Here is a 21,257-nt window from a genome sequence, read left to right as displayed (position 1 = left end):
CCAGGGCCCCATCCAACCTGGCCTTGAACACCTCCAGGGACGGGGCATCCACTACCTCTCTGGGCAGCCTGTGCCAGCACCTCACCACTCTCATAGTAAAGAACTTCCCCCTGACATCCAACCCCAACATCTTCCCTAGCTCAACTTAAAACCACTTCCCCTTGTCCTGCTGTTATCTACCCTTGTAAAGAGTTGACTCCTCTCCTGTTTGTAGGCTTCCTTTAGGTACTGGAAGGCTGCAATGAGGTCACCCTGCACCTTCTCCAGGCTGAACAAGCCCAGCTCCCTCAGTCTGTCTTCACAGGGGAGGTGCTCCAGCCCCCTGATCATCTTTATGGCTCTCCTCTGGTCCCTCTCCAACAGCTCTCTGTCTTTCTTGTACTGGGGGCTCCAGAACTGGACACAGCACTCCGGGGTCTTTCAAGAGCAAAGAGGGACAATCACCTCCCTGTCCCTGCTGGCCACCCCTCTTCTGATGGAGCCCAGGATACCATTTGCTTTCCGAGCTGCCAGAGCGCACTGCTGGCTCATGTTAAGCTTTTCATCTATCAGGACCCCCAGGTCCTTCTCTGCAGGGCTGCTCTCAAAGACCAGTCCTTCCAGTCTGTATGGATGCCTAGGATTCCTCCAGTCCAAGTGCAAAACCTTGCACTTTGCTGTGTTGAACCTCATCAGGTTTATCCAGGCCCACCTTTCAAGCCTGTCGAGGTCCCTCTGAATGGCATTCCTTCCTTCCACTGTGTCAACTGCACGACTCAGCTTGGTTTCACTAGCAAACTTGCTGAGGATGCACTCTATTCTGTCGTTGATGTCATTGATAAAGATGTTAAAGAGCATTAATTCCAGGACAGCTGGGGGGATCTGGGGGACGCTGCTCATTACTGGCCTCCACGTGGACATAGAGGATGGTGATTAATGGTTCTGTCTGCGGCCTTTTAACAAATTTCTTATCCATTGAGTGGTCCACCCATCAAATCCATATTCCTCCAATTTGGAGATAAGGATGTGGTGGGGGACCATGTCAAAGGCCTTGCTCAAGTCCAGGTAAATGACATCAGTCGTCCTTTCCTATGTCCATCCATGCCAACTCTCCCATCTCAGCCAGCTCCTTCAGAACCCTGGGATGCACGCCATCTGGCACCATAGACTTGTACGCATTCAGTCTCATGAGGCGGTCTCAGACTTGCTCTGCCCTTACAGCAGTGGTGGGGGATTTACCGCCTCGTTCCCCACTTAGAAGTTTAGGGATGCAGGGCTCAGGGACGTGAGAAGTACTGGAATCCTGGCCGCCCGCGAAGACTGATGCAAAGAATTCGTTCGGTACCTCAGCCTTCTCTTCGTCCGTTGAAGCCAGTTTTCCTTTTATGTTTATCGAAGGAGGTACACTTGCTTTGGCCTGTCTGTTCTGGCCAATGTAGCTGTAGAATGTATTCCTATTGTTTTTGACGTCCTTCACCAAGTTCAGTTCTGCCTGTGCCTTGGCTTTCCTTATCCCTCGTCTGCAAGTCCAGACGGCATCCCTATATTCTTCCCAGGTGACATGCCCTTGTTTCGTGAGCTTCTGCACTCCTTTTTTCACCCTCAGCATGCCCAGCAGGTCCTCGCTGAGCCACGCCAGTTTCCTACCTCCTCTGTCTGCTTTCTTATTCAGAGGGACGGAGAGCTCTTGTGCTCTCAGGAAGGCATCCTTGAGTAGTAGCCAGCTGTCCTCAACATCTTTGTTTTTAAAGGTAGCATCCCAAGGGATCTCAGCCCACAGTCCATTGAACAGCTTGAAGTTCGCTCTTCCAAAGTTCAGGGTCCTGACACCACTCTTTGCCGGGCCCACATCCCTCAAGATCATGAACTCAACCAGGGCGTGATCGAGTAACTTTTATAACTTACATTATGGTTTATATTTGCTTGAATGGTTCTTTTAAAACCACGCTATATAAGTCACTTGTAGTTTCTCCTGAGGTAAGTGTTGTGAGGAATCACTGCCGTATCAGTGAGATGCTCTGTGTACGAACAGGGGAGAAGAAAGACTTGGCAGGCTCCACCACGCTGCAGTTTGCAAGTTCATACAGGACTGCATGTCCTCCAGGCTTGTAGTTCTCAGACATCTGCCATGCGTATATTTTGGCCCTGTAACAGTCTCATGAAGACTATTGAAGTCTGGAGCACATATTACATAGAGGCACTTGCTGATGGGATGGTCCTTCTAATAGTTCTTGCTGGGAAAGCAAGGGTTAGGTTCTCTTGAGATGGTTGAAACTTACTCCTAATGTATTTTCATTTTCCCAATGTAGCTTCTTTCCTTTCTGGGAAACCAGCTGGATTACGGCTTTTGTGAAACAGTACTTTTCTGTCACATCATGCTTGAGGCATTCACCCAGTTTCACATTGGCAGATGTTGGCACATGGCAGGCTGCTATGGAACTGGTTGCTTTGCAAGCAAAAGATGCCAGAGAGCCACTTAGTGCCAAGGGGCAAAGGAGCGAGTGCAGGATGTAGCTCGTGTGACTCCTCACCTTCTGCTGGAACTTGTGCAACAGTGGCTGGCAGAGGGGCAAGGCTTACTCAAGTGGCTGCACCCCCTGTCCCCAGGTACTGAGCAGAGCTAGGATGGTGAGTGGGGCCCACTGTGACACAGGGGCTGTGGGGAAGGTCAGCTCCCAGATGGAGCAAAGGGACCTGGCAGGGTTGCAGGCTGGTGTGAGCGTTACGGGGAATGGGAGGTGTCTTTGGTCTCTAACCTCCAGCTGGATTTTGAGTTGAGTCCCATCTCATTTAAGATGTATAAGATGTATTAATTCTTAATAGTAATTGAAATGATTATTTCCTTTTCTGTGAGAATTTTTACTTGCATTGTGCTTTTTTTTTTTTTAGTGGATTTTTTTTGTCTAGTGTGTTACGTGCTCCCTTTTTGCAGACATGTCAGGCCTGTGTGAGAAACAACTAGATTGTCTGTCTGACTTTAACAAGACCAGAAATGTCACAACAGAGTGTTTCAAGCGTTGATGTTTCTCTAAGTGTGAAATATGGTAGAGTTTTATACTGTCTTTATGAGGTAGAAAGGTCTGATCTTTGGTATATGACCCCTTTTTAATGAAGCAGTGAAATATTTTGATGCTCAGAGAAGAAAAGTGAGTGATATGACTAGAATTCAAACAAAGCTGTAAACCTGTCATATAAAAACATCTCTTTTGCTCTGAGTTTGACTTCTTCTTTCTAAGAGCCTCTAGTTGCTGTCTTCAGGATGTTTATGGAGCTTGAGCAGTTTTTCTGTACTGTTGGCAGCTGAGATTGGTAGAAGTAGCTGTAAAAGGACAATATCCTAATTAAGTGAACTCAGTAATTTGAAGCTGTTTACCTATTTGCTTGCTGGAGTTGGTCATTCCTGCCAGACTTTGCTCATTAATAGTAGATGTCAGCCTCCCTTTAATAAAAGGATTCCAGGTTGCTGCTGAAGGTGTGACGTGGTTATGAAGAGAGGATGAGAAGTCCACAGCATCTACTGGAAGGACTGGGAAAAAATAATTTTCCATTTTCTTTTCAAGTGCATGCCTTTTGAAAAACATATGGATTGGCTTTGTACACATTTCTCCACACTAAGTTTGCTCTTAACAGTCCCTTTCTAACTGCTCTGGATATCTTTACTGTTTCTGGTAGTTGCAGTGAGTTTTCACTGCCCTTTTCTGCCACGTGTGAAGAAGTAGGGCGTAAATTCTGGAATTTGGCTGTGGTGCATTGAGGTCTTGCACTTGTTTAACTGATTATATTGGTATTTCCAGGTTTCTCCTTTGTATTAAACCAGCAATTAGGGTTCCAGAGATTGAGGAAATGTATTTTATGTTGGCTGATTTATCTAGCATGGGGCATTTGAAGATGCAGGTTTTCCAAGCATTGACTTTGGCTGTAAATTGCTCTCTGTATATTTCTAATATAAAGCTAATGTTTCTCATAAGTCATGTAATTCCAGCAGATATAATTTAAAAGAATCACCGATTGATCAAAGCCTGCTGTATCCAAAGCCATCAGTACACTATTGGTATTTTTATAATACTCTTGTGACTTCTGTGGTGTATATCATTAGTGAAACTGAGATCTCCTCATCCATATTCTCACAGATGGCCATGGCAAGCAATTTCAGAAAGAAACACATTTGTCTTCTCCTTAGCAATGTGAGTGAGAACGTGGAGAATCTTCTCAATTGGGAATTCCCACTGAAACGAATATTAATGAAAAATGAGTTAAAGTTTGGTGGGAGCATCTCAAATGTTCCTTTAAAATCTGCATTATATATTCTGGCTGTAGCAAACTCTTCTGAATGTCCCTTAGGATATAATTAACATTCATTAATTTAAACAAAATGAGCAAGCCAGTTCTCACCAGTTGGTTTATACGACTTCTGTGCTTTTGGCTGTGAACTCCATGTTAAGTACTGTTTGCTTTGAAGCAATTTTTAATACTAGTCTTCAGGGTGAAATTAAATTCCTACCTTCTGCGTTTTGACAGCAGTTACTTTTTTTTGTTTCTAGTGATGATTAGTTTGCTATTAAATTTTAAGTACCTCTGTACCTGGTTGGTTGCTTTTTGTTGTTTTTTCTTTCTGAGTTCCATCTATTTTTCCATCTTCTTTACTTGGTTTTTGACCTGGTCTCTGCCATACATGGCCCTTAGTCATTTCTTCAGCTCTTGCTCTCTAGTGCAATGCCTGTGGTTTTGCTTGCATGTTACCTTTGCTAAGCAATAGCAAAAAATGGGAAGTCCTGGAGTCCCTAGAAGTCTCTTTCCCTTCTGAGGGGTCCTGCAGTATTAATACCAAGCGCTCTTAATGCTTTCATCTGTTTGTATGTGCCATGGATTAAATAGCATCATCTAGAGCATGAATTTTGTAAACCAATGTTTATACTTCATATTTCTCTGAAAAGGAATTCACTCGCATGGAGTTGGAACTTAAAGTAAACTGTGATAGACTTCTGTACTATAGTTGCATTTATGCATAGGAAGTGAGACAATGCAAGCTAACAATTAAAGCCAGGAAGTTCTGCTTGAACCAGTTATATGTGTGTGTGTGTGTGTGTGTGTGCGTGTGCATATATATATGTGTATATTTGATCATTACATAGATATTTTTTTAAAGTTACACTATATATATTATATATGTGTTTTTCTGAAGTGGTGACTTAAGCAGAGAAGATAAAGAGAAGTTGTGCAGGGGAAGTCTTCAAAGGAGCTCAGTGCAAGCACAGAATATACAGTAGCTCTGTGTTGCTTTCAGACACAGCAGGACTCCAGTTGTAAAGGAGTTAGATGAGATCACAGACAAGAACTTGAGTCAGTAACTTCACATTTTTCCACTCTCCTATTGTTTCCTGGGGTCTTGCAAAGACTTTCATATGGAATATAGATAGTCCCTGATGTTAGCTTTCAAGTATCAGGATTACTGTCTGATGGTTAAAACTGGGATTTGTCTTTGTTTGCTTTTAGACTCCATGTAAAATGTGAAAAATATTTGTAAAATGGCAGAACTTCCAAACAACATTCACGTTATTTATGTGAATTGCAGATAGAAGAGAAAAAAAGCAGCGTACCTATTGCGATACTATTAAAGATTAGATATTGAGGTGTGCCAGTTTCCACTGTCTGCATTAAAAGTGAATAAAATTTATTTCATCTGTCACCAGTTCAGAATAGATCAAACTTAGTTTTCAATCAGTTCCTTTGTAAAGTTATCCCAAAGTCCACTCTATGCCATAGAATATTTTAATATAAGGAAAAAAGAGCATATTGAAATATACTCACAGATATTATTTCTCTGGATCTTAAAAGTTAAATACATATATATGTATATATATATGTATATGTATATATATATACATGTGGTAGTATTTTTTGCCTCCTCAAAGTCCAAGGTTGCCCAAGGAGGCTGTGGATGCCCCATCCCTGGAGGCATTCAAGGCCAGGCTGGATGTGGCTCTGGGCAGCCTGGTCTGGTGGTTGGTGACCCTGCATATAACAGGGGGGTTGAAACTAGATGATCTTTGAGGTCCTTTTCAACCCAGGCTATTCTATGATTCTATGATTATGATTTCTAGATTTCAGCTCCTAATGTATGTGGTGGTGCACCTGCCCGCAGTGTACTCTGTCTCCTTGTGCTTCATCCTGGGAAGAAGACTGTCATTTTTGTTTCTATAGAGCTTTATGACTAATATGGGCTTTATTCATTATAAATTTTTATTTCATAGAATATCCTGAATTGTAAGGGCCCTGTGGCTGTCACCAGAGAGCAGAGCTCAGCGCTGCTCCTCTGTTCCCTGTGAGGTGCTGCAGCTGCTATGAGGCCTCCAGTCAGCTCCTTTGCTCTGCACTGAACAAACTGAGGAGCTTAGCTTCGGCCTCTCCTCATGTATCTTCCACTCTAGACCTTTACCCAATTCTATAGCCCTTCTTTGGATGCTCTCTGATAGTTTTAATATGCTTCCTGTATTGTGCTCAACCACACAGCACAGAGCAGATTGAGACAACTCCTTTCCTCTCTGGCTGGCAGTGCTGGCCCTGATGCATCCCAGGGTGTTATTGGCTCTCCTTTTGGCTGCCTCTTTGGCATCCCTTCCTTCCACCGTGTCAACTGTACCACTCAGCTTGGTGTTTTCAGCCAACTTGCTGAGGGTGCACTCAATTCCAGCGTTGATGTCATTGATAAAGATGTTAAAGAGCACTGGTCCCAAGACAGACCCCTGGGGGGTCGCCGCTAGTTACCGGCCTCCACCAGAACATAGAGCCATTGATGACCACCCTCTGTCCCTCTGTCTGCAGCCTTTCAACCAGTTTCTTATCCATCGAGTGGTCCACCCATCAAATCCATATCCCTCCAATTTGGAGATAAGGATGTGGTGGGGGACCACATCAAAGGCCTTGCTCAAGTCCAGGTAAATGACATTGGTCACTTTCCCTTGTCCACCAGTGCTGTCACTCCATCATAGAAGGCCACCAGATTGGTTAAACATGACCTTCCCCTGCTGAAGCTGGCTGTCTCGGATCACACATTCATTCCTCATGTGATCAAGCATGTAGTCCAGGAGGATCTGTTCCATGATCTTCCCAGGCACAGAGGTGAGACTCAGCAGCCTGGGGTCCTCCTTGCTCCCTTTCTTGTAAATGGGAGTGATGTGACCCTTCCTCCAGTCATCCGGGACCTCACCTGCCAGCCATGACTTTTAGAATATGATGGAGAATATGATGGTCATGTTGGGAAGTTCCCTGCCATCAGGTTATCGTCCAAAGTCTGACATAGTTCTTCACCCTTTCAGATAGCTTAGAGACAGACTAGTCATAAAATCATAGAATGGCTCGGTTGGAAGGGACCTTAAAGCCTAGCTAGTTACCATCCCCTACTGTGGGCAGGGCTGCCCCCCACCAGCTCAGGCTGTCCAGGGCCCCATCCAACCTGGCCTTGAGCGCCTCCACGGATGGGGCACCACAGCTTCTCTGGGCAGCTGTGCCAGCGCCTCACCGCCCTATGGGGAAAGAATTTCTTCCTAATATCTCACCTACATCTCTCCCCTTTTAATTCAAAGCTGTTCCCTCTTGTCCTATAAGTATCAGACCACGTAAGAAGTCAGTCTCCCTCCTGTGCATAAGCTTCCCTGAAGTACTGGAAGGTAGCAGTGTGGTCTCCCCAGAGCCTTCTTTTTTCCAGGCTGAGGGAACCAGAGTTATTCAGCCTCTTTGTAGGAGATGTGCTCCAGTCCTCTGGACCTGCTCCAGCAGCTCTCAGTCTTTCTTATGCTGGGAGCCTCAGAGGCAGTATTCCAGGTGAGAGTAGAGCAGAGAGAAGCAGTCTCCTCCCTAAGACAGAGACTCTTAGAGTCTCTGTCCCTCCCTGCTGGCCACCCCTCTTTTGATGCAGCCCACGATACGATTGACCTTCTGGGCTGTAAGCACACTGCTGGCTCATGTCAAGCAGCTGTTGCTTGAGGGTGGCTGTTGACCTGAGTAGGCAGTCCTTTGAATGTCCTATGGGGCTCCGGCCGGCCCAGCTCTTGGAAGATGACTTATACGTGCGCATCTGATCTCATGCCACTGGTCATGGCTATCTGTAGGCAGTACCAGTCTCTGAAGTTCTGGCAGAAGACAAGGGTCTGCTAGTAGGATGGAGATGAGAAGTTCTCAATCAAGCTATGAAACCTCTGTGGAAAACAGGGCCACACATATGTAAAGAGTAAAATTGCTGTGACAAGCCAGTGTAGAAAACAGGATGGGTGAAGGCATGCTGCAGGGATATAAAACAGCTGGAGTTTCCTTCGTTGCCAGTAACTTTGTGCTTAGGTTATGTTATTGCAGTCTGTTTGAGCAGCATCAAAGCTGTAAATGATGGAGGTGAGCTGATTCTTGCCAGGATGGGGCAGAATCTGGGTTGAGCTGTAGGCATATATGAGAGCAACAAAGAAATGAGCAGTACTTGTCCATGTCCAGACCACAAACAGCATATGGACAGAGAGCCTCCTCTTTTATTTTGTCAGACAGTGTGAATTTTTCTGTATCAAGAGCTGTCTATATTTTCCATGCACAACTCTGTAATTGCTGCAAATAATGAATTCTTTGCCTTTCTGTTATACTTACACTCTTAGACTTAGGCTTAGAGTCTCTGTGTGCTCAGAATCTCAAATAGCTTCATGCTGCATAATAATATACGTTAGCTCTATATCACATAGCTGTAATGGAGGGTGTTGACTCTTCTTAAATATATAGGTTAAGGAATGTACATTTTGTTCATTTGAACTGAGCTATGTTTCAGGGCTCATGGTGCATTTTTTCCTCTTTTTGCTAGCAGTTTGTGATATTGTGACTGTTCCTGATCAGGAAGAGAGATGCTATCTTTATTTTTCTAGTATTATTTATTGATGAGTTCCTTAAGCAAAAATGGAACTTGAAGTTCCTTGTAGACTGAATAAAAATAACGTTTTTCTCCATTCTCTCCCTTTTGGCTTCCTGCTGGCATGATATGTTGCCATTCTAAATATTCAAGGACTTGTTTTGTTCATACGTCTCTTTTGGGTTTTTATTTTGTTTTGCTGTATTTCAGCTTTCTAGCAAGATTGCCATCAGATGGAACCTTGTAAAAGGAAAGGGCATATGCTCTTGGGTCTTCTCTTGACAGCTTATTTAAAAAAAAAAAACCACTGAAACTGACTTCTTCCTCATTCTTGCACCTAGATATTTCAGTGTTTTTGGACTCGTTGCCAGATTAAACAGACTAAATAAAACCTGACCATTCAGTCTGAAAATCAGCATTTCACGATGTTCATGTACATAACATTCTGAGTTTTCTCTTTGAGACAAGCTCCTGGCTTGACCCCCACTGCCCATGTGTTTGATGAATCATTGTGGTACCTTGTGGACTGTGCTGCTCAGCAATCAAGGGAATGTGGTCCATGTGGAAGGAAATGAAGCACAGCGTAAGATGAGTGATACTTCTGTTGCAGACATACCAATGTCAGCTCCCAAGTATGTCTTTATTAGCCTGTTTAGATATATTTTTTTTTAACAGAAATCAACACTTTATTTCAATAGCAGAAGCTATTTTATCTAGTTCTTATATTTTACAAGTCTATATTAAGCACAATGTGATGTATATCATAAGTGGTGTGCCTTCCTCGTCCTGACATTAAACCTGTGGTTATACATTTGCAGTGAGGCTCGATAGCAGGGAGCAGCCTCTGGCTGCATTAAATTCCCTGGGCTGCGCACATGTGTTGGCAGGGGAGTCTGTAGCCTCTTGTGAAGTCTGCCAGCTTTTCCTTGACCGCTGTGTTAACGGCCTTCTGCCTGGGTTGGCTCAGAGCCACCTGAACAACTTCCACTCCTATTGCCAGCCTGCAGGGAGGAGAGAAATAACACAAAGCAGTGGTGGAAAGTGTTCTGCTTTGGATTTGCTGTATCTAAGATATTGACGTATGTACGTAAATGGGAATGAAGTTTAATGTTATTTTCAAGAGCATTTCTTGGTTAAGCACTAACTTCTGCATCCATGCTCTTTCCATCTCACCAGCAACTTTTGTGAGAGTAAAGGGTATGGACATAGCCTGCCTTATTCTGAGTATGTGATTTCATTGAAATAAGTGGGAGATTATGCTAGTAGTATTGTGTCACACAGTGTTTGCCAGCTCTATCTTGTTAGCTGACTGTGTACAGGAGTAGTTCTCTCAACATGTGAAATTCATCTGAATTCTGAAACATATTCTGAAACACCTGTAGTTCTTGCTGTCAGCTGCAGTTTCTTTATAGTCACATAGTCACAGATGGCAAGGAAAGAGGAAAGAGATTGTCTTCTGGGAAGACAACCTGTGCCTGCATTTTCCTAATCAGATTCATGATTTCTGAGTAATTGGGTGGTTTTATTCCACAAGGCACAAGCTACTGCTGGCTCACAAACTTCAGACATCAGTGACCTCTTTTGAACTTGCTAATTATGAGGCTTTCTGTTCTGCATTTCAATTGGGCTGTAATTCTTTGAAAGAGCTGTACTTTGATGGAATCCTATAGGAGGCATGTCTGTTGAAGCAAGTTGAAACCTGTACTTTAAAACATGGTGTTTGCATCTTAACCAGTAGGGAAATATATAGCCCTGAGGGCAGCTTCTTGATATGAGTTTGCTTTCTGTGCCTTAAAGAGCTTACACCTGCAAGAAACTTGCAAGTGGCTTGTGGGTGTGCATGGGAGCTCAGGTCTGAGCTATCCATGTGTGTATTTTTGTAAGTACAGGCAGGGAAGTTGCTAGACATCTCTGGAACATCCAGGCTAAAACATGTAGAATTAGTGGAAAACCTGTTAACTTGGTCTGGATAATTGAGCTGCATTTGATTTCAGGAATATACTGATGTTCTCTGAGGATCCAACTTCTCATTTAGTCACAGCTCTTGCTGAATGCAGGATTGCTGGGTTTCTATGCTTTTGTCTGCATTGCAAAGATACTTAAGTCTACTGACTGAGTCAGACAGGAGAATGAAAAGTGATGCGGCCAATAGGAACATCCTCTGAGGAAAGAGGATCTTGAAGACTGCTTAAAAGGAGCAGTCTGTATCAAGCCACCTGTAGGAAGGTTCAGTGCTAGTCAGTATCTGTTGAATCAGCTGACACTTCTGCTGCTATGTATTGTGCTTTGATGCCTGTGTCAAAATAAAGTTTACATTTGTTGTGGGGGATTTTTTTATGCCTTACAGACCAGATGCTGCAGCACACTTGACTGTGCAGTCGGCTTTTAAACAAATACTGAAATGCCTCTGAAGCTGATAACATCTACATATGAGCCTTGCAGAGCTGGAAAATTAAATTCAGCCAGTAAAGGATGAGATTAAGAAACCAGCTTTCCATCTTTGCTACCATCATAAAGTGAGTGCAAGTGTTATTACACGCAAAATGAAGCTCTCTTATGTGAAGGTTATGAATGAATTCCCAATCACTGTCCTGTTTTGAAGAAGAATAGAGAACACGTGGAATGACCCTCTTCTTTCCTCCCAGTAACAAGTATTGCTCTTGTCTGCACACCAGACAAGAGGCTACCTAGGCTCATTTATCTAGCTCTGTTTCTCTGCATGCAACGTAACTGCATTACAACTGATGCTGGAAATTGGCCTTAGCACTGTATTTTTAGGGTTGGTTTTTTTGTTTGTTTGTTTTGCATTTCCCAGCAGCGTTCCAAAATTTGAAAGGCACTGATCTTTTCTGAACTACATATTTAAGTGAAGTGGTGCTATGTTTAAGACTTCAAGGTTGAGTAGAACATAAAGCTACAACTGGCATGTTGATTTTAGCTGCTGGCTTTTATGTGAATTTTAGGTCATCTTTGTAAACCTTAAACAAAAGATTGTGATAAAGGGAGGGGGGGGTAAAAAGCTTTAGAAACTCCATGGTGGAAAGTGGCAAGATAGTATTTCTTGAAAACATCTGAGCTGTTACTAATGGGCAGGACTGTAAGTTTCAACTTGCCTAGTACTAAACAAGGGAGGAGTATATAGCTCTGTTCTGAATAAAGCCCTTCCTATAGTGCGTGGTAACCTCTTGTACTTCAGTGACTGAGCTTGTATGTCTCAGGGAAGTAAACATTTAAAAAGCTTGTGTTTGTTTCATGAAGAAGACTGTTGCAGTCTGTAGCATATTTTCAATTAATCAAAGTCAAAAGTTGAGAAATTTGCTTATTAGTCATGGGAAAAACAACTTTGCCTGGCTAATCTGCCTCTTACAGCCCACATTCCTTCCTTTTGTCAATTATACAGGATTTGTAACAGAATAGGACATCAAATGCTGTTCCTGTACACACCTGTGTATGCAGTATCTGCCTCGTGGGCGAACATTCTTATGTGCATCACTAAGTCTGCCCACATGGAGCCACTCGTGTAATCAGTGATATCAGACAGTGGGGGCACAAGGCTTCGTTCCCTTTGCCCATGCAGATAATCCCAGTGTCCTTGGCATATTCTTGTGCTGAATAACTCAACTAATAGTTATATGGAGCCGTAGGCCTTAATGTTTTTGATATTGTTTGTTGGTACCTTGTTTTTCTGTTTAACTTTTTAAAAGAAACCTAAACTGTGCTGATTTCTCTTTTTGTGCATTTTTATTATTCTAAGTCTTTGCATTGCTTATGAGGCTTTGGGCAACCTGGTCTAGCAGAATGTATCCCAGCCCGTGGCAGGAACTTTGGAGCTAGGTGATCTTTAAGGTCCTTTCCAACCTAAGCCATTTTGTGGGAGTACTTGTTGGAACTAGAATCATAGAATAGAATCATAGGTTTGAGTTGGAAGAGACCTTTAAGATCATCTAGTTCTGACCCTCCTATAGACAGGGGGCTATAGACAGGGACACCTCTCTCTAGACCAGCTTGCTCAAAGCCCCATCCAGCCTGGCCTTTAGTTAAATGATCCAAAGAGAAAATGCCTGTCTTTAGGTTGGAGAAGGTGCCAGGTGTTTGTTTGTTTGTTGTAGAAACAAGACAGCTAAGCAATTCTTGATAGCTTTTCCAGTTCTGGCAAGTATTGTGGTAGAACAGAATGAGAAGTTTGTTTTCCTACTACAGGTTATTACTGTACAGTAACCAAAAGGTGTTTTTGTGGAAGTTACCTGTCCATTAGAAGGACATGCCTGCCTTAGGCTGAAATGGTGTACCTTAAAAAATCTGGTGGAATTTGGGATCTTGTTTTCTGGAACAGTTCTTTCTATCTGCTAAGAGGTTGCACAAAGGAGTAATATATAAAAGCAGATGAACTCTTAAGCAAAACTGAGAGAGAGACAGCAGAAGTTCTCTTAAAACTCCCTCTGCTGTCTGATAGCATGTCTTCCTTCTTTGGCTAAGCAAACCCTGCAAACTGATTGTTGCTCTTGACTGTCAGACCGTGTACTCTTATCTCAAAGCTTTTGCTGATTTATTAATAGGGAAAGAGGAGGGTGATCAGATCCAAGGAACATAGTATTTTGCTCAGTGCATGTTTGGCTCGTCTGTAATTAATACACCTTGTATTGTTTGCAAATGTGGACCTGACATTGGAATCCGTGCTAATTCATGAATGCAGCTATATGCTCCGCTTCTCTCCCTTTCTTTTTCAGTGGACCAAAGCCAGGAGAGCAAATACTGGGCTGTGTGTGTGGAAATAGTCGTCATGAGAAAGCTGCCTTCACTGAGTGTAGGCTGTGGTACTGTAAGAGCAGAGTACCTCATCAGATGCTTGACATCAAACATCAATGTCTGCATACAGTTTTGAGTGGATTTAAGGTCAAATAAGTGGCCTCCTTAAGGCTTGGGAGACCACTTAAGGAGATGTTTAACTGTTTTTGGAATTGGTGAAGTCTCTAAGGCAGACATCATCACTCTTGGAGGAAATGCAGCAGGCACAAAACACACAAAGACAAAATTGCTCTTGAAACTTTCAGATTGAAGCTCAGTACAAATGAGCAACTATGGTGTGGTGAGCATCTCATTAGTTTGCCAGGTTGAATCCTAAATGTAAATGTTTGGAGAAGGATCAAATTTCTCTTAATGAGTTCTACTTATGCAGGGATTTTTATTTCCATCAGCATGCTTGAACACTGTTACCACTCCTCCTGCCCTGTTTTGCAGCCATATCCATGGATTTTTTTTAATTCAGCACAGACTATTGGGTGGGTCAGTGATGGACAGTACTGGGAGTTTTCTATTAGCTTGCCTGCAGTTGCATTAAAACACTCTGCCCTAATAAAATGTAAGAAAAGAGAATGCTTCCTTGTGTGACCTCTGGTTGCAAACATCTAGTGATCATTCTGTGATTGAAGAAATCTCTTTTCCTTTTTCTAAAAGGATCATCAACTTTCATAGATTAATTTCATAGCAGATACATGTTAAAATGTTATTTTGTAAGATTTTTCTTGTAGTCTGCCAAAACAAAATCCACATCCAATTTCTGTAGGATTCTGCTATTACATGTCCCATGATGGAGGGTAGCAAGTAGCTTGTTGCTTATCATCCTTGGGAAGACCCAGTTTTTATACTGTGATTGTTTTGGCACTTGGAACACAGAACAAAACTTTGCCCTTTCCTGATTTGGTGGTTGATTTCAAACGTATGTAAGTGCATACGATGTATGTAAGGCTAAATAAAAGCTAAAATAGCAATTGGTGTCACTCTCGGGGTAGTAGCAATGAGGAATTAGGCTCCTGGTCAGGGCTGATGGCTGCCAAAGCAGGGGCTGCCTGCTGATGTAAGCCAGCTTTGCTAGTGGGCTGCTGCTTTTGCACATTTAGCCAGGTAAGGATGCCTCTGTCAAACAACTTGGGTGGGAGACAGGCAACATAAATATGAAGAAGACCATGTGAGGGTCCAGCACTACTGTTGTGTAAATGTATGGTGGTGTAGATGCATCTGCCTAGGGCTCTGTGCTTGGGGCTGGTTCTTCATGGCACAGCCCCACTCTGCTGGGCGACGTGAGAAGACATCACAGGAAAAATGGGAGTGAGACCCACCAAATGGAAAGCAGGGAAAATCTTCAGCAGCTCCCATGAGCCAAGTCTGTTTTGATTATTAATAGTAATGAAACATTGCCTGTTAGTAGAGAAGCCCAACCACTTTCTAGTAATAAAATGATCAGGAAGTGGAAGTTGTCAAATAATACCTTTCTGGGTGAGTTCATTTTATTTGTTTTCATCCCCAGTGCATTGTGGCAAATGTTGAAGGACAGAGCCTTATTTTAGAGCAGTGCACATCTTTATAAGACCAGTTTTTACTGGAGGACTTTCAAAAACATTTAATTATTTTTTTTTGTCTATGGGAAGGTATTTAGGTAACAGCTGACATAAACCTAACTTGCACTGATATTTAAATGCTTAACTCACTGCACAGCAAAATTTGGACAACTTTAAAGAGTGTTACCTCACTGTTTTCATTTTTAACTCTCAAGCTAAGTAATTAGCTAAAGTATCCCAATTTCTGACAGAATAATTGATGCTTAGAGGGTTTTTCATTTTACATATCAAGGTTTTCATGAAGCCCTTGGGGATCCCAGCGTGGCTTTTTATATCGTATGCTCCAATTTCAAATGCAATGAAGTTTATGTTGAGAAGTTTTTAAGATGACATCAAAAATTCAACAGCAGCAACAAAAATAAGGAATCCAGAGAGACAGTTCTCAAGTGGTAAGAAGTTTGTGCTATATAAAACTCCATATTTCATGGGAGAACTAGAAATTAGCTTCATAAGAACTGAACTCAAAGCCTTTGCAAATTGGTAGAAAAGTGCCCAGTGATAACAATAAGCTTTGAATCAGAAGAAATGTATTTTTTTGCTTATTTTATTGAATGTATGACTTTATTCTTTCCCATGCAGGGTTCTAAAAGGTTCACATAGCTGCAGTATTGGTGTAAGGCTTAGGTCTGGAGGAGGGTGCACTTGTCCTTCTCTTCCCTGCAGCTCCCAGGTGGTGCTGCTAAACACCACAAACTGGTCCTGAGTGCTGGGTGCTTGTGCCTGATGTTCAAGTAGTAAGGCAAGATTGAGTCATGGGCAATGCAGAGTCTCTTCTTCAGGTGGCCCAAGCTTTCAGAAGCAGTGCTGCAGTTGAGGGAAGTGCCTTTTTGCAGTAGGACCCAATGCATGCAAGTTTCTTCCATGGAACAGCTGCAGATCCTAGGCTGAGTTTCTTCTTTGGAGTTTTGAATAAAATGGCAGGCAAGTAGATCAGGGCACCTGCATTTGCCACGGATTTCAGCTCATTGGCTTAGCCTAACAGTTGCTTTGTGCTGTCCTATGAGGAGGAGAGGGATTGCCTCTGCCTTGGCTGGTGGGGTGGAGGAAGGGTGCTGCCTTCCTGCTGGTGGCTTTAACTGGGAATTTAGAGCCAGTGGCACGGATGGAAACATGTATAGAGAGAAGGAAGCTGAAAGAAGTTGTGATGTGGGAATGATGCATTGGTTGCACAAAAAATACTGAAGTAACAAAGTGTGTTTTCCAGAGGTTGGTAGGGTAGGAAGTAAATTTTCAGTGGTTTCTGAGCAGTTTGGATGTGGAGTCTTTTGGCAGAAGACTGCTTGATACCAAACTGTGTTCTTGGTATGAGTGTAACTCGCGTGCTCTGGTTTTGTATGAAAATCACAGAGATTTTGAGGCTTGTTCTCGGCTTACACACTTCTCACTTCTGCTGATGGGCCTTATGGCTTTTAACAGCCATTTACACTATTGGAACCATTTTATAGTGAATTCTTTGGAGTGTCCCTCCACTTGTTCCTCTGCTGTTCAGTAGATCATGGAAGCTGAGCTTTCCATAGCAGAGGAGCTGTGACTGGAATTGTGCATTGAGGCATTGCACAGCACTGCTCTAGGAGCAGTGAGAAAGATTTTTATTTCGCTTGATTATTAAATCAATTTACCCCTTCCAGATTCACTATAAATTGTTCTGCTATGAATCTGAGCTTCAGAGAAGCCCATACTGATGCCATTGCATAGATCATTGCATTCTAATCTTGCATGTCTTTTGGCGAAGCTTTCTTTTATTAATTTTTATTTCCTTTCTTGCTGCAGTTTTTTTCTCCTTATTTTTCTATTGTAGGATCTGGAATTTCACCCCTTGAAGATGATGAAGATGCATATGCACGCAGTAGATATAAAGGTGAATGTTTTGCTTATGTGCCAATAAGGATCAGCTGGTTGCTGGGAGAAAGCTTTCTTCTTTTTTCATAGATTATAAAATCTTGCAGATCCAGCTCCATGTTGTTACTGCTTTTTTTTCCCCCCTCCATGGATTTGAGATCAAGGTTTACTTTTTACCTTTTTTTTTTTATTATTTTTTAAATGATGGAAGTTAGACAAGTCTCAGTCTCCACTCTTATGCACCTGAGTAAGTAACCCTTGCACTGCCTTGGCTCTTGGAAGTTCAAGTTTGCAAGATCATGAAAATCTATGAGGAGCTTCTCTTCTTTATTCTTCATACATTATAACAAAACCATCAATGATAGCTGACTCAAAGCTTGCGACCATTGATGGTAATGTGTAGAAGAACATGCAAGAGAACTTGATTTTCATGACTTTTTTCATAAAATTGTTCTCATTTTAAGCTAACTTGCTGTCTGTAATGCTAACTGTGATGAGAATGGAAAGAACATTTCCATTCTAAAACAGTTACCATAGCTGGAGGAAAGAGCGGATGGGCATGCATGTTTATAAAGCAAATTCAGGTTTTCTTCCACACTGCAGAAGATTTTGCTGCTCAGCGAGGCTGAGAAGCTTTTTGCCAGTTACTAGTAAATCTTCCAATTACTATGTCAGTTTCTTAAAGTCTGTCTCAGTAGCCCCCCTCGCCTGCCCAAATTCCTCAGAAACCCAAACAATACAGAAACATGGCATTTTTTGTCACTTTAAATGGCAAGTGTTGCTTTTTTTGTAAACTGATGGGTGAACGTGTTAGAATTGTTGTGTACTTGTTTTGATTACTTGAAAACAGAGGACTTGGTTTCGTGTTATTGATACCTTGCGGAGAAATAGTGGGCCTTAAGTAAGAGGTAAGTCATAAGGTAATGCAGACATCTATGAACAGTAATGATGCTATGATTATATTGCTATTTTCATAAAGTTCTCCTGTTCCTCCCTAAAATTTTCCTTTTAAACACATGCAGAAATGTTTCTCTAAAGCTTTATTTGTGTAAACTCATTCTTCTTTGCCTTTTAACATGTAACCCTCTGTGGACCCTTAGAAAAAGAATCCCAAAGATCATAAAGATAGATCAATGCCAATTAATGCCAGGGCAGGCAAGTAGTTAAAATGCGGATTCTGCATAAATTCCTTTTTTATGGTGATCCAACATGGATTATGTTAACGTCAGCCAAAATGTCACGAGGGTAAGTGAAACATAATGACTCATTCATACAGACACTAAAAACTACCCTGAGCTTGGAAACTCCACTGCCAAATGTTGAGGATCAAACAGTGTGAATGTAAGAGAATAAAGCATGGAGCAGAAAAGGCTCACTCTTCATTAGCATATTTATTTAAGTTGGTAGTGGGAGGGAAGGGGGTGGAGAAGGACAAAGCAGGGAAAAGCAGGCTAAGGAGCCATGTTCTGAGCTGCTCTTTGTATGTGCAGTTCAGCATTTCCATTATGGCCTATCGCTTGGTTAGTACAACTTCCCAGTAAGAAGTAGCTAAATTTGCTTAGCTTATGTTAACATATTTAAGCAGTGCTGTGTTTTTTCTTTGCCCCCGTGCACACTAAGCAGTGTGAGCAAGAACACAGATTCGTCCTTATTTTCATATGCAAACAAAGCATTGCTGTTTATGGGGAGGAACTGACCTCCTACCAAACCTCTTTGTCTTCGTCTGGATGTTTTTCAGCTTGCTCAGCTTTCCAGAGAGAGACATTGCTGAGACTTTCTGTGTCCGCAGTGTTTTCACAGTTTTCTCCTCCTTCCCTAACGAACCTTCCACTCTGGGGTACCCTTCAGTGCAACAGGGCATTTTGCATGCAGATTATGAAGGAAAACACACTGGTGTTTAAACAGCACTGAGAGGCTGAGGGAAATGATGCTCTAGAAAACGCTTTCATTCCTGCCACTTGGCAGGGCTGCCTTGGATCATATTTTACGAGGAAAACCTTCTTGAATACAGCAGTTCCTGTGTTCATCACTGCCCTAATGCCAACTGCTCTGAGATCCTGCTTCTTTACATTTTTTTCTCAAATCCTGTAAGGATGAAATCGTAGCCCCAACTGTAGGTAACACTGTAACATTGTGGTTTCAGCCATTTCTGCTTGCTGCCTTTTTTTGGAGGCTTCAAACACAATTGAGTCTTTGAAATATTTTACTACTAAGCAATAATGCAGGGTATTTTATTCACAGAATCATGGAAGGCTTTGGGTTCAAAGGAACCTTTAAGATGATCTAGTTCCAACCCCCCCTGCAATAGGCAGGGACAAGCTGCCACTCAAACAGATTGCCCAAATCCCCATCCAGTGTGGCTTTTAACACCTCCAGGTCTGGGGCAACCACTACCTCACTGGGCAACCTGTTCCAGTGTCTCATCATCTTCATAGTAAAGCATGTCTTCTTAATTACTAGTATCTAATGTCTACCCTCTTCCAGTTTGAAGCCATTTCCACTCATCCTGTAGCTGCCAGCCCTTCTTAAAAGTCCCTGCCCAGCTTTCCTGTAGGCCCCTTCAGGTACTGGCAGGCTGCTATGAGGTCTCCTTGGAGTCTTCTCTTCTCCAGGCTGTACAGCCCCAACTCTCCACAGCCTGTCCTCATAGGGGAGGTGCTCCAACCTTCTCTTCATCTTCATGGCACTCCTCTGGACCTGCTCCAACAACTCCATGTCCTTCTTGTGTTGGGAGCCCCAGAATGCTAAACCTGAATGCAGTACTCCAGGTGGGGTCTCACGAGAGCAGAGTAGAGGGACAGAACCACCTCCCTCAATCTGCTGGTCATGCTTCTCTTGATGCAACCCAGGACATGGTTGGCCTTCTGGGCAGCAGGTGCACATTGCCAGCTCATGTTGAGTCTTTCATCAACCAGTACCCCCAATTTTTTCTCCTTAGGGCTACTTTCAAGCCATTCTCCACCCAACCTGTATCTGGGCTTGGATCTTATCGCTAAGGAGCGGTGCAAGCTGTCTACCAAGCATAAAAACATTGCATCAGAACTAGTACCTAAAAACTCTAATCTCATTTGCTTGCACAGAGCCCCAGTGCAACTCCTGAAGAGATGCCTGAGAGACCTGTAACTTTTTCTATTTCCAAATTCTTCAAAAACAGGGCTGATCTTGTCCCAAGAGGGAGATGCATGACCTCTCCAGGCCCTAACCAACCCTAATATTCCTTAAATACTACATGTAGCTGCTTAGCCTTTGAAAAACAGTATGTGCCTTCACTTAAAAATAAACAGGCTTTGATGTAAAACTTTGTTGTATTGTTTGATGTGTGTTCAGGCACAAAAGCTTTTCAAGTTCACTGGGTTTGATTCAGTGATATCAGTGGTTCCAAACCCAGATTCTTGCCCCCTTCGCCTGCCTCACTGACTTTCTTCTAATCGCTTTCAGTTCTGGAGTAGGAATAATAATATTTTAGATCAAAGAGATGTTCCCTCTAAGCTCTTCAAGCTATCTGCATCCAAAAGCAGGTCTGTTTTTGTTTTTATTTCTAGCAGTACTGTTTGGTCTGATAAAAGATGTGTTACCTCTCCCTAGGAGCCTTGCTTTGTTTCTGTAGACCACCATAACTGCCAGAAAACTGCATCAAGATTTTTGTTGCTGTTTTCCAGTTTTCATTTTGTGCAGTAAATTGCATTTGTTAGCTGCTAGCCATTTTTTTTTTCTTTTTCTAAATATACAGGCAGCTGTCTACTTACAGCTGCAATGTTTCTAAGAAAAGCTCAGGCTATTTGCAATACCCAAAGCAGCTGATTTGCTTTTCTGGTTGGCCACCTGATTGCATTGCCAAGTGTACATCTTAATGCCCTTTATGAAGGAAATCAGTCGTGCTCGTTTGCACTTGATATCTGTAGGACACCTTAAGCATAAATATCATGATTTGCTCCAAATTGCCTTGCTGACTGGGATGAAAACAATCCTCCAGTTGTGTCCCTTCAACGCTGTTGGACAGGGCAATAGTCTGATAATGAGTCTGTGATGCCCATCCTCAAAGTGCTCTTTCTGTTTCTCCAGGGCTGACACAGCAAAATGTAGGTGGAAAATCCAGTTTCCTTTGGGAAAGTGCAAACAAGGCCTGGAGGCATTCTACGCTGAATACAAACTATTACAGACTG

The 21,257-nt window shown here is 42.6% G+C and overlaps 1 protein-coding gene across 1 annotated transcript in view; it reads left to right on the top strand.

The window, feature by feature from the left end:
• The window catches only part of SRPX (sushi repeat containing protein X-linked), a 43,994-nt gene that overhangs the window by 8,905 nt on the left and 13,832 nt on the right, over nt 1-21,257 (top strand). The window contains exon 2 of the mRNA XM_042866803.1: nt 17,054-17,113. Coding sequence (XP_042722737.1) covers nt 17,054-17,113 — 60 coding nt within the window. The remainder of the gene's footprint in view (nt 1-17,053; nt 17,114-21,257) is intronic.

This window comes from Lagopus leucura, unplaced genomic scaffold, assembly GCF_019238085.1.
Source record: "Lagopus leucura isolate 7727_CA_CO unplaced genomic scaffold, USGS_WTPT01 Super-Scaffold_100001, whole genome shotgun sequence".
Taxonomy (NCBI): Eukaryota; Metazoa; Chordata; class Aves; order Galliformes; family Phasianidae; genus Lagopus; species Lagopus leucura.
Note: the sequence above shows the minus strand (reverse complement) of the source record. Positions and strands in the feature narration are given on the sequence as shown.